Raw genomic sequence first — 14393 nt, 5'->3', positions numbered from 1 at the left:
CCCTATTTATTTCAGAACCCCCTTCCCCTCCCCCTTTTCTGATGAAGGGTCTCGGCCCGAAACGTCAGCCTCTCTGCTCCTATGATGCTGCTTGGCCTGCTGTGTTCATCCAGCCCTGCACCTTGTTGTCTCGGATTCTCCAGCATCTGCAGTTCCTACTATCTCTAATGCATTTTAGGTGTAGGGCCTTGTTTAGAATATGGCTGTGTATCAACTTGGAGTCAGACTGGTTTTATTTCCAAAGTCGGAATTTATAAAATGCCACATTAACTGTCTATACATTGTGTGCTTTTTGAACAAAATAGAATGTATCCCCACAATTACAAATCTGTAAAGGCAAATTCACCCCCTAGATTTATATACGCGCGTGTAAGTGTGAATGTGTGTGTGTGAGAGAGTGTGTATGAGAGCATGTCTGTGCGTGTGTGAGTATATGTGTGTGTGTTTGTGTGAGAGAGTGTGTGTGTGTATGAGTACGTGTGTGAGAGCATTTTTTTTTCATTCATTCATGGGACAAGGGCGTCACTGGCTAGGCAGCATTTATTGCCCATCCCTAATTGCCCAGAGGGCAGTTAAGTGCTGTGGGACTGGAGTCACATCTAGGCCAGACCAGGTAAGAATGGCAGTTTCCTTCCCTAAAGGACATTAGTGGACCAGAAGGGTTTTTCTGACAATCAACAATGGATTCATGGTCATCACGGTATAATGTGGTGGGGTCAACTGTCATGCGACATGAACCCGAGATCCCAGTTGAGGTCGTCCTCATGGCTACCAGACTTGGCTATCAGCCTCTCTCTGCTATAGCCAAGTTGACCCCACCACACTATACCCTCTCACACAAACACACTCACACACACATACACACTCACACAGACCTCTTTCATACACACACTCTCACACACATTCACACACATGCATGTACACACATACACACTCTCTCTCTCTCAAGCACGCACGCGCACACACACACACACACAGTCTCTCTCTCTCTCTCTCACATGCACTCACACATACATATAAATCTAGGGGGTGAATTTGCATTTGCAGATTTGTAATTGCAGATACATTCTATTTTGTTTGAAAAGCACAAAATTTGTTTCTCCCTTTCCCCTTAATCCATATCCTTCATGATTTTGAAAATTTATGACAAATCTCATCTTAGCCTTTTCCTTGTCCAGGAAAACAATCCCACATCTCAATCTTTGCTCATAACTGAAGTGTCCCAATCCTGGAGCCATTCTCATAGGGCTCTTCTGCACTGTCTCCAAACGCATTCACATCCTTCCAGTCATATAACACCCAGAACTGTACACAGCATTTCACCTGAGGCCTAGCCAGTGTCTAACATAAGTTCATTATGACCTAACTGCTCTTGAACTCTCTGTCTCTATTTATGAAACTCAGAGTACTGTATGCTTTATTACTAACTGTCTCTACCCACCTTGCCACCTTTAATGACTTGTATACATATACACCCAGACCTTCTTGGTCCTGTGTACCCTTTGGAATACTTTTTATTCTGTCTCTCCATGTTGTTTGTGCCAAAGTACATTCCCTCATTTCTCCGTATTGGACTCCATCTGCCATCTATCTGCCCACTCCACCAACTTGTCAATGCCCTTTGAAGTTTTTGAACCATCCTCCCCACAATTAAAAATTCGGTTAAGTTTTGCATCATCCGCAAACTTTGAAATTGTTCCTTTCACACATAGATCTAGATCATAAGGACACATAAGGTTCCCAATACCAAACCCTGGGAAACTCCACTACAAATTTTCTTCCAGATCAAAAAATACCCATTAACCATTGCTCTCTGTTTCCATTGAGCAGCAAATTTTGCATCCATGTTACGACTGACCGTTCTTTCCATGACCTATAAATTACCTTACAAGTCTTTGTATGTCACTATATCAAATGCCTTCTGAAAATCCATGTACATCTCATCAACAGCATTACTGTCATCAATCCTCTCTGTTAACCCATTCAAAAAACTCAAAGATAGTTAGATATGATATTCCCCTAACAAATCCATCCTAACATGGAGACATACAGCATGGGAAACAGACGCTTCGGTCCAATTAGTCCACGCCAACCACGTTCCCAAACTAAATTAGTCCCACCTGCCTACATTTGGCCCATATCCCTCCAAGCCTTTCCTATTCATGTACTTATCCAAATGTCTTTTAAACGTTGTAACTGTACTTGCAACCACCACTTCCTCTGGCAGTTCATTCTACACACTAACCACTGTGTAAAAAAAGTTGCCTCTCATGTTCGTTTTACTTTGTAAAGGGTACAGAAAAGGCTTACCAGGATGTTGCCTGGTATAGGTGATTTTAACTATGAAGAAACATTGGATACACTGGATTTGTTTCACTCCAACACAGGAGATTGAAGGGCATCCTGAAAGAAATTTATAAGATTGTGAATGGCATGGATAGAGTGGAAAGTATGAGGCTTTTTTCAGGGTGGAGGGGTCAATTACTAGGGGACAAGGTTCACTGTGCCCGGGGAGGGTGGGAGAGATGTTTAAAAGAGATGTGCGAGGCAGGTTTTTCATACAAAGCGTGGTGAGTGCCTGGAATGCGCTGCCAGAGGAGTTGGTGGAAAGACATAAGAGCAGCATTCAGGAAGCACCTAGATGAATACATGAATAGCAAGGGAATAGAGCGATACAGATCTTTGTTCTTTTTAAATCTTTCTCCCATCACTTTAAAAATATGTCCCCTAGTTTTGAACTCCCCTACTTTAGGGAAAACACCTTTGCTATTCACCTTATCTGTGCCCTTCATGATTTTATAAACCTCTATAAAGTTGCCCCTCAACCTCCTATTCTCCAGTGAAAAAAGCCTCAGCCTATCCAGCCTATTTTTATAACTCAAGCCCTCTGTTCCTGGCAACATTGTGATAAATCTTTTCTGAACCCTCTCCAGTTTAATAATATTCTTCCTATAAGAGGACAGCCAGAACTGCACACAATACTCCAGAAGAGGTCTCACCAACGTCCCGTGCAATGTCAACATGATGTCCCAACTCCTATACTCAAAGGCCTGGCTAATGAAGGCAAGAGCTAAACGTCTGCTTAACCACCCTGTCTACCTGCAAATTTCAAAGAATTATGTACCTGAATCCCCCAGCTCTCTCTGCTCTACAACATTATCCAGGCCTTTACCATTAATTGTATAAGTTCTGCCCTTGTTTGTTTTACCAAAATGCAGAATCTCACATTTATCCAAATTAAACTCCATCTGCCAGTCGTCAGCCCATTGACCAAATTGATCAAGATCTCTTTGTAATCTTAGATAATCTTCTTCACTGTCCACTGTACCATCAATTTTGGTGTCATCCACAAACTTACTAACTGTGCCTCCTATATTCTCATCCAAATCATTTATATAAATGACAAATAAAAGTAGACCGAGCACCGATCCCTGTCAAACACCGCTGGTCATAGGTCTCCAGTCCAAAAAACAACCCTCCACCACCACACTCTGTCTCCTATCATAAAGCAACACTTCCAAATAAATCTACATTTTGCTAAGTGACTATTAATTCTACCTCAAATAATTTTTTCTGAAAGTTTTCCCACTATATGATGTAAATTGACTGTCTGTAATTTCTGGATTGGTCTTTACAATCTTTTTGCAATTGTCCAATCCTCTAGCGCCACCCCTGAATTCAGGGAAGATTAAAAGATTATGGCCAGTGTCCCTGCAATTTCTATTCTCTGTTCTTTCAATTTCCTTGGATTCATTTTATCCATTTTAAATGCCTTTTCAATTTAGAAGTACAGACAGTTTCATGGTTACTTTTAATTAGAACAGTTTTTTTATTCAAGATTAGAAAATGTTTGGAGCTGCACAGTGACTCAGTGGTTAGCACTGCTGCCTCACAGTACCAGGGACCCAGGTTTGAATCTGCCCTTGGGCAACTGTCTGTGTGGAGTTTGTATATTCTTCCCATGTCTGCATGGGTTTCCTCTAGGTGCTCCGGTTTCCTCACAGTCCAAAAATGTGCCGATTAGGTGGATTGGCCATACTAAACTGCCCCTTAGTATCCAGGAATGTGCAGGCTAGATGAGTTAGCCATGAGAAATGCAGGTTTATAGGGATAGGGTAAGGGGCTGAGTCTGGGTGGGAATCTCTTCAGAGGGTTGGTGTCGATTCATGGGCTGAATTGCCTGCTTCCACACTGTAGGGATTCTGTGATTCCATGATCTATGATAAGGTAGGATCAATGAAATCCAAGGCAGGTTGACAACCTGGGTCCAAAATTGGCTTGGAAATACAAGGCAAAGGGTGATGGTGAAGGGATCTTTTTAAGATTGGAAACCTGTGACTAGCAGTGTATCGCAGTGATCGGTGCTAGGACCCTTGCTGTTTGTTATATACATTAATAACTTGGATGTGAATGTAGAAGGTATAATTAGCAAGTTTTTAAATGACATGAAAATTGGTGGTTCTGTTGACAGTGAGGAGGATGGTCTCAGGCTACAGTCTGATATTAATCAACTGGTAAATTGGGCAGAGCAATGGCAGATGGAATTTAATCCTGAGAAGTGTGAGGTGATGCATTTTGGGAGGTTTAACAAGGGAAAGATTTACACAATGAATGATAGGTCCCAAGGGAGTACTGAGGATCAAAGTGTACTAGTCCATCAATCCCTGAATGTGTCAGCACAGGTAGACAGGGTGGTGAAGAAGACATATGGGATGCTTGACTTCACTAGCCAGGGTGTAGAATATGGGAACAAGGAAGTCTTGTTAACAACTTTATAAAACATTGGTTAGGCCAGAGGTGGAATATTGTGTGCAGTTCTGGTTCATCATGCTATCAGAAGGACATGTTGCCCTGGAGAGGATACAGAGGAGATTCACCAAGTTGTGCTTAAAATGAAAAGTCTCAGTTATGAGGAGAGATTTGTTAGGCTGGGTTTGATCTGAGAAAAAAAATTCACTCAAAGGGTGGTAGATATATGGAATGCACTGCCTGAGAGGGTGGTGAAGGGAGGTACTCTCACAACATTTAAGAAGGATCTGTATGAGCACTTAAAATGCCAGGGCATAGTAGGCTATGTATTAAGTGCAGGTAAATGGGATTAGTGTAGTTTGGTCTTTGTTGGTCGGCACAGACATGGTGGGCCAAAGGGCCCATTTCTATGCTTTATGACTGAAACTAAAATCAAATTCACAAAGTCTCCTGGTTAGATTTGCACTGAATTCTCTGGAATAGTGGTCTAGGATCATAACCAGCGTGTTAATGGGTGAGAAAACAAGTTACTGAAACTATTTAAACCAATTGTAAGTGAAGCGAAATGAAATGAGAGAAGGAAAGAATGCTTCAAGGTGAGAAAAGAGGTAAAGAGATTGAATCATTTGAGATCTAATCTTTTGCGAAAAATATCTCAAATAATTGTTCACAGAAGTTGGAAGGGATAAATCCAAGGAGAAATTTCTCACAGAAGTATCTAAAGAACTGGTATTAAAGTTAATTCATATGTGAATAAATTCAGTGGAATATGATAGAAAAACAGGAATGGATAGACTTTGTTGAAATTGGATTTAGTTGGTAGCATCCTTGTCTGTATGCAACTTGAGCACACAATCGAGGCTGATTACACCAGCGCAATGCAGAGGAAGTGCAGCAGTGTCAAAAATGCTACATTTTGAGTAAGATGTAAACCAGTTAAGTAACATACAAGATCCCATGCTGGTGTTCAGAGATAGGTAGGGAGGTCTTAATGTCTAACTTGATAGCATCAGAACTGATTTACTGCTCATCAAAGTTTGTTATTTGAATAGTTTCTGCTGCAATTAACTACAAAATAACAAAGGCTGCACTTGCAGAGTGCTGCGATATGAATAATGTCTATACTTTCCTTCTTTTTTTCCTTCATTCCTTTTGCCCTCAATGCTATCAATCCACCATTTCCATATAGCCATAAGACCATAAGATATAGGAGCAAGATTAGGTCATTTGGCCCACCAAGTCTGCTCCATCATTCAACCGTGGCTGATACTTTTCTCAACCCCATTCCCCTGCCTTCGCTCTGTAACTCTTGATCCCCTTACTAATCAAAGAACCTATCCATCTCAGTCCTAAATACACTCAATGACTTAGCCTCCACAGCCTTCTGCAGCAAAGGCTTCTGCAGATTCACTACCTTCTGGCTGATGAAATTCCTCCTCAGCTTAGTTCTAAAGAGTCACCTTATACACTGAAGCTGTGCTGTAGAGTCCTCGTCTCTTCTACTATTGGAAACATTTTCTCCATGTCCAATCTATAGAGGCCTCTCAGTATTTTGCAAGTTTCAGTGAGATTCTCCCTCCCCTCACTCTTCTAAACTCACTTAAGTACAAACCCAGAGCCCTTGACTGTTCCTCTTATGACATGCCCTTCATCTGTCCAATTATTCTTGTAAACATCCTCTGGAACCCATCGAAGGCCAGCACATCCTTTCTTAAATACGGGGCCCTAAACTGCTTACAGTGTTCCAAATGATGTCTGACCAGGGCCTTATACATCCTTAGTGTTGCATCTCTGCTGTTGTATTCTACCCCTTTTGAAATGAATGCCAACATTGCATTTACCTTCCTAACTGCCAACTTAACCTGCATGTTAACCTTAAGAAAATCTTGAATGAAGACTCCTATGTCCCTTTGTCTTTCCAATTTCTGAAGGCTTCCCTCTTCTAAAAATAGTCAATGCATCTATTCTTGCCACCAAAGTGCATAAGCTCACACTTTCACACATTGTATTTCATCTGCCACTTCCATCTGCCATATCACTCAATCTCACCTACCCATTTTCTCAATCTATCTCTTAATCCGCCAAATCCTCTTCTCAACAACGACAAGAACTTGTTGAATGTAAGAGATTCAGAAGCCAGACAAAAGTTATGCAAAATATCAAAGGTAATCAGCACCCTAGCTCAGGTGGTTCTTGCCTTCCACTAACTGTAGTGGCTACAGATGGCTCATGATTCCTGTTCTCCCTATGTTTCCTTGAAATGTGTGCAACAAACTTCTCTGAGTCTGCTTGTTTTATTCCCTGTAGCCAGGAACTCTTCCTGTGTTGCTATGTTCTAATCTTTGCAAAGATTGATTCATCAATTTTGATCACAAACCAGCAAATCTCAACATACAGACAACCAAGCCATGCACTCAGTTCTAATTGACTCAAGCCAGACGCACCACTCTCTCCCACATATCAAAAAGTTGTTAGTTAGTTATGAAAACTGAATATTAAAGGGAATTCATAATCCGTAAAGTATAAGCAAATGCTTCATTTTTCCATGCAGGAAATTTCTGCTCTTTCAGTTTCAAATGGCAGACAAGTTAGTTCAGAGATAATGGAAGAAGCAAGAGAAGTGATGCCGATTTAGAGTTGGGAGTCATCAATGTACATGTGGAAGCCCAAACATTGTTTTTGGATGCTGTTGCCAAAAGGTAACATGTAAATGAGAAACAGAAAGGGGACATCACAGAAAATAATAGTGTGAGCAGGAAGCAAAGCCATTGACTCTTTTTTTACAACTGGATAGATATGAATGGAATTGATGGAGTACAGTCCAACTACATAGGGTCATAGAGTCATTGAGCTGTACGGCACAAAAACAGACCCTTTGGTCCAATTCACCCATGCTGACCAGATGTCCTAAATTAATCCAGTCCCTTTTACCAGCATTTGGCCCATATCCCTCTAAACCTGTCCTATTCATGTACCCATCCAGATGCCTTTTAAGTGTTGTAATTGTACCTGCCTCCATCACTTCCTCTGGCAGATCATTCCGTACACACACCACCCTCTGCGTGAAAAGGTTGCCCCTTAAGTCCCATTTAAATCTTTCCCCTCTCACCTTAAAACTATGGCCTCTAGTTTTGGACTCCTCCACCCAGGGGAAAAGATCTTGTCTATTCATGCTATCCTGTCCCACATGATTTTATAAACCTCTATAACATCACCCCTCACCCCGTGATGCTCCAGGGAAAATAGGCCCAACCTATTCAACCTCTCCCTATAGGTCAACCCCTCCAATCCTGGCAACATCCTTGTAAATCTTTTTTACAAGTTTCATAATATCAATCCTACAGCAGGGAGAACAAAATTGCACGCAGCATTCCAAAAGTGGCCTAATCAATGTGCTATAGAGCTGCAACATAGCCTCCCAACTCCTATACTCAATGCACTGACTAAAAAAGGCAAGCATTCCAAATGCCTTCTTCACTGTCCTGTCTACCCGTGACTCCACTTTCAAGGAAATGTGAACCTGCTCTCCAAGGTTTCTTTGTTCAGCCACACTCGCCAGGACCTTACCATTAAGTGTATAAGTCCTTCCCAGATTAGCCTTTCTAAAGTACAGCACCTCAGATTTATCTAAATTAGACTCCATCTACCAACCCTCTGCCGATTGGCCCATCTGATCAAAGTCCTGTTGTACTCTAAGGCATCCTTCTTTGCTGTCTACTATACCTCCAATTTTGGTGAAATCTGCAAACCTTCTGACCATACCTCCTATGTTCACATGCAAATCATTTATATAAATGAAAAAAAACAGCGGACCCAGTACTGATCCTTGAGGCACACCACTGATCACAGGCCTCCAGTCTGAAAGGCATCCCTCTACCGCGACCCTCTGTCTTCTATCTTCGAGCCAGTTCAGTATCCAAATGGCTAGTTCTCCTTATATTCTGTGTAATCTAACTTTACTAACCAGTCTACCATGAGGAACCTTGAATGACAACAAAGAGATTTTAGAGGAGGAGGGCATTGTCAACCAAGTCAAAGGATGCAGACAGATCAAGAAAGCTGAGGAATAATAGTAATTCCAAAAATTATGTGGACAAAGTCAGAAATCACACGACACCAGGTTATAGTTCAACAGGTTTATTTGAAATCACAAGTTTTCTGAGCACTGCACTTTCATCAGGTGATGTGGAGGGAAGCACACAGGCACAGTGAAGGTGCTTCCCTCCACTTCACCTGATGAAGGAGCAGCGCTCTGAAAGCTTGTGATTTCGATTAAACCTGTCAGACTATAATCTGGTGCCGTGTGACTTCGACTTTGTCCACCCCAGTCCAACACTGGCACTTCCACATCATAAAAATTGTATGGAATTGTCATAGTGACATGGAATCTCATTTGTAACATGGATAGTATTCTCCTCATATCACCCATTCTCACGTCCCATTTTCTCCATATTCCTCACTGCCACCTGATCACCTCCCATATCTGTCAGTTCTACTTACCCACTTACTTCCATTAGCCTCTCAACTCTAGTTTCTCCATAAACCTCAGGCTCTTCTGTGACAAACCAGATAGAAACCAATAACTTAGAATCATTGAATTTTAATTTTTTTTAAAAAAAGATATGAATTTCCCAATGATTACCAGAACTTACCAAAGGATAATATTTCACAGATAACAAGGTGTAGAGCTGGATAAACACAGCAGGCCAAGCAGCATCAGAGGAGCAGGAAAGCTGACGTTTCGGGCCTAGACCCTTCTTCAGAAATGCTTGTTCTGAATGTAGACATTGTCACGGTTGGGGCCAAATTGGGAAGGCCTGAATGTGGACTGTAGTCCATTGGGGATGATCTGGTTCCGTAGGCAGGTACTAAGAAAGGTGATGTGGCTGTAGTACCTGGTTTGCTTCAGGACGTAGTCGAGCAGTTTCAAGGCTGAAGAGATTACGAGAGAGTTGCAGTGGGAGAGAGATCTACTGAGGTTTTTCCGGAGGGAGGAGGGTAACTTCTTCAGGGTAGGCATCCTTAGAAGAGGCTTCGCAGTGGGGTTAAAATTGTTTCAGAGATATTTTCTCCGACAATATTTCACATTTATTTTTCACATATTACTAACACTAACAAGTTACAATCAACATAGATCAAGTGCTACTAAACACACAATGAATTTATCAATTTAAAAATAAGTACTTTTATATTAACTAATTAACTAAATCGAAACATCCCATTCAACGCATTTTGTTTTGCACCATGCTTCTAGTTGGTGGAATGAAATGCAAGATTAGTTCTCCAGGCACTGCAAGCATTCAGTGTCCTGATTGCTCCCTGCCTCACAGGCTGAACCATAAGTATTAGCGAAGAAAGAAACATGAAGGGAAAAAAAGATTTCTCATTGGTAGGGAAGCTGAGTCTGATTGGCTGAGGTTTCATCCTGGAGAAAATAATGCGGAACTATAAGATCCATAAGCTCCAGAACAATTCAAAAAAGACATAATGGTTGAAAATCCTTCTTTACTTTGCCGAGAAAATATTCCTAGGTGTAAATGTATGTCTTTACAAAGAGCAAATGAGCATGTTATGAACTTTTCCTTTTGGAATCCTTACAGTGTGGAAACAGGCCCTTCGCCCCAGCAAGTCCACACCAACCATCCGAGCAGCATCCCACCCAGACCAATTCCCTTATTCTATCCCTGTAATCCTGCATTTCCCATGGCTAGCACACCTAACCTACACATCCATGAACTCTATAGGCAATTTAGCATGGCAAATGCATCTAAATTGCACATCTTTGGACTTGGCAGATTACTTTAAATAATTGTTAGTGTAGTATCAGTACACTTGGGGTTGTTTATCAGCTGTTGCCCAATCGTGGAATCACATCTAACAGTAAATGGTTCATTTTGGGTTTTGTGAGTGCAGGCTGGTTGAGTACAGTCTGTACTGTGCCCATTCCAGACAATTGGAGGCACATGCTGTTGGATTCAATCAGAAAGTCATTGGGATATACAGCCTACGTACCTAGCATCATACCAACGCTGAGATTCATATGCAACATTGCTGAATTGTGCAGTAGGCAGAGGTCTTTTTGGATGGCCACAGTATGCTGTTAGGTCCATGAATAAGTCTGCTTAACCTGATATTCAGAATTTTGAAATACTTTGCATTTCCAGGGTAATTTGAAGTAGTTCTGATATTTTTCAGGTTTGAAAATGGCAGGCTGTGTCCCCCAATTATATGTTTTATGCAATAGACAGCAATAATTATATGATCAACACAGCCACTGTCCCACAGCATAGTTTTAGTGTACTCTAATTCTCAATAAAGCCTGCAAGGTGACCAAATGGATATGGCATTAATTATAGGATCGTTGATAAGGCCAGTCATATTGTGTGGAGCCAAACAAATCTCAATGCGTTGGCTAGTATCGGTGGACTTGCAGTTGGCACAGCACTATACATACACCATCATTTTCTAAATTTGCATGCATTGAACTTATAATGTTAGCGTCTCACACGGTTGACTCCACTTTTAATGACACTAGATATGCTCGAATAGAGTGAGTTGACACGGGATCCTGCCATGGTATCCCTTATAAGTTCAGTATTCACTGACATTTTAATTGGCTACCATGGGAATTGCTGTAACCTCATGCATATTTCTGGTTATGAAGATTATATGTTCATGACCTTTGATTTGGCAGCTTGTAAAGATTTCCTTATACACCATAGAACGATCCGTCACATGCTCAATTCATTTTTGAGGCACAGCAGTCTAACATGCTCCCTTTTCTCTTTTATGCTAATTGAGAAATCTGCACAAGGGTTCTGTACAGCTGTCTACTGCAAGCTCACCTTCACTGGTTGCTCACAAAAAACTCTTCAAAACATTAGCAGCTGCTTCTCCCAACAGCTTTGATTTCTTTGTGCCTCTCTGTATCTGTCTCCAAAAAGCCCTGCACTTCTTTCTGTGTCAATGCTTGAGAACTGCCACCTGATTTTCAACAGCTGGCTTTCGGTTCCCATGATAGCCAGGTCATATGGGCCTGCCTAGGCAGAGGTACAGTGATCGCTTCCCCCTTAATTCAGACAATTCTATTTCACTTTCAATTAAAAGAAATATTTTTCAACATAATCATCTTGTCAAGTCCCAAATTCATAATATTTTCTCTTTATAAACATGTTCAATTGGCTCTGATCTCATTTAAACTGAGCAGTTCAATGTTCATTCCCTGTCAACATACCATATTCCTATTTTCTTTGTATGTAGATTTACTTTTTATCTTTCTATATGGTATAGCTTATACCTGATGCTTATCAAAAGGTCTGTTTCTGTACTGTATGACTCCATAATTCTATGACTCTACCAGTTTACATTAAGATTTATGTAACTAGAGAATAGCTGTTGCTCCATTCACTCAGTTTGTCTTTTCTAAATTTCTCTTTATTTCTAGACCACCTCCCAGCCCATCAGGCACCATCACAGCTGGTTATGGCCAGATGCAGTCTCGTTCAGTGCCTGTTTACGAGATGAAGTTCCCAGATCTTTGTGTCTACTAGCAGCAGCACAATACGGTCCAACACAAATCTTCATTGAATTGCAGAGATTCTGGTTTTTGATCCAGTGTCATTTGCACGTGGAATTGACCTAGCAGCAGAACTTGCATTAGATCATCCTTTCAACCATTCTTTGCAGACTGTTAGCAATCACAAAGAGCTGTTGTTTCCACTGGTACAAGCATATCAAGCATCATTCTTACAGCTTAGTAATGCTTTGTTATGAAGACATGATCCTTCAATGCCCTGCATATGCTTGCCTGACATCATATACAGGTTTTACTGCACTTTAGGGCTTCCTGTGGAAGTGTATGATCTGGCTGCTGAGCATTGCTGATTGGTGAAATTTTGAAGAAGAAATGTCTTTTAATGCAATAAACATCAGCTGATGATCACAAGATAGCAACAGACCCAGCATTTGCCTCTCAGACATCACAATTTAGGTCCAGACTGGGAAGGTTGATTATGACCTTAACCAATTTCACTTGGCCCACAGCATTCTTTTTGATTGAGGATTGTGACAGACTCTATGTCTGTTTAAGAAACTGGCAAATCTAACTAACAAGCAATGCTGGGTAATCTTTTCAGTTTTGTTACCCTTTTCTGTGTTTCAGTTTCATGTTCTGTCTAATGAACTGTGGCCTCCATGAATCAGTGTAGACAAAAGGTGTGGAATGAGCAGACTATACTGTCACAATGACTAACTCCAAGAGGTGAGCAGAGTGGGGGCGGGAAACAGATCCTGTGCCCTTCAGATCTGTTATTGGTGCAGAATTAATTAAGACAGTATACTTTCATTAGTCAGCTAACATCTGAGAAATTCCAGCAACTCCTGCACAAAATTATTGTAGTTTTTGTTTGGGAACAGCCTTAGTACTGCTTGATGCTGCACTCAGTATCAACCACTTCAAACAGGAATCTCTGCTCACAGATCAAGCTTATCTTATGCTTCTGTTGTCTATTATTCTGTGAAGGCAAAAATGTTCCAGTCTTTAGTAATGTTGCGAATTAATCTACATTTTTGACATTGATTATTGTGAATTGATCTCTGATTGTATGTATAATGCAAACAGAAATATTATAGATGCATTTGCAGGCTTCATTAGAACTTAACTGGATGTACCAAGTAGAATTTGCCAAGTGCTAGATTTCCACCATTAACCCTTCACGGTTCTCCTCATTCTGTGCAACTGTATTTTTATTGTACATCAATGTTGGAAAGCTTCTGGTGTGTGCTGAAGTTTTTGAAGAAATGTTATACATTCAGCTGTAGTCTCACTTCTTCCACTGAAGTCTGAAAAGAAATCAAACATTGAATCAGAAGGAAGTGTTCACAATCTCAGATTTCCTGGACTCCTGACAAATGGTGTTGATAGTATACAGCTCTTACAGGTGCACATACACTGCAAATGCAGACATGTACACATCCTAAGACTACACAAATGTAACCACTAGAACACAGATAATGCACATGCACACCCACATGCAACTCAATCCAAATTTTTATTTTGGTATCTTTCCAATAACCCACACTGAATCTCATTTGGAAACTGTATAATTCTTTTAAATCAATGAGATTTGTGGTGTTATGGCCTGTTCCACATAATTATGAAACAACTATTTAAATGAAATTTATCAGTTCTGCTTCTATTTTCTTTTATTCTTCTAAATGTGTAAATATTATTCCTTGTACTTAACTATTGTCAGAATATCTTATACTGATCAGGTTTGTTCAAATCTTTCATACTTTTAAACATTTATACAGACACCTTTTCAGTTTAGAGATCAATCATATTACCTTTCTCCAATACTGGTAGGTAGTGGGAGAAATGAAGGAAGGAAAGATCTGCACAGAAGAGGATTTCTGTCTGATTCTTTCAATCTAGTACATTGTTTTTCCTGTTCAGCATGAAGTTTGCTGTAATGCAGACCAAATGAAGATTGGGTGACTGCTTTGCACAGCATATTCATTCAATCTGTAAGTGTGGCCTGAGCTTTTGGTGACCTGTCATTTTAATTTTTCACTTTGCTCTCATACCAACCTCTCTAGCCTTGGCTTCCTGCACTGTTCCATTGAAGTTCAACACAAGCTTGAGG

The 14393-nt window shown here is 40.7% G+C and overlaps 1 protein-coding gene across 2 annotated transcripts in view; it reads left to right on the top strand.

Moving 5' to 3' along the window:
- Positions 1 to 13832, top strand: part of LOC109923218 (protein EFR3 homolog B-like) — a 135058-nt gene extending 121226 nt beyond the window's left edge. For both annotated transcript variants that reach the window (XM_048601040.1, XM_048601039.1), the window contains exon 23: positions 12194 to 13832. In XM_048601040.1, coding sequence (XP_048456997.1) covers positions 12194 to 12299 — 106 coding nt within the window. In that variant the 3' untranslated portion in view covers positions 12300 to 13832. The remainder of the gene's footprint in view (positions 1 to 12193) is intronic.
- Positions 13833 to 14393: the final 561 nt, after the last annotated feature.

The sequence above is a fragment of the Rhincodon typus genome, chromosome 9 (genome assembly GCF_021869965.1).
Source record: "Rhincodon typus isolate 14 chromosome 9, sRhiTyp1.1, whole genome shotgun sequence".
NCBI lineage: Eukaryota > Metazoa > Chordata > Chondrichthyes > Orectolobiformes > Rhincodontidae > Rhincodon > Rhincodon typus.
This window is presented reverse-complemented; position numbering and strand designations above follow the sequence as displayed.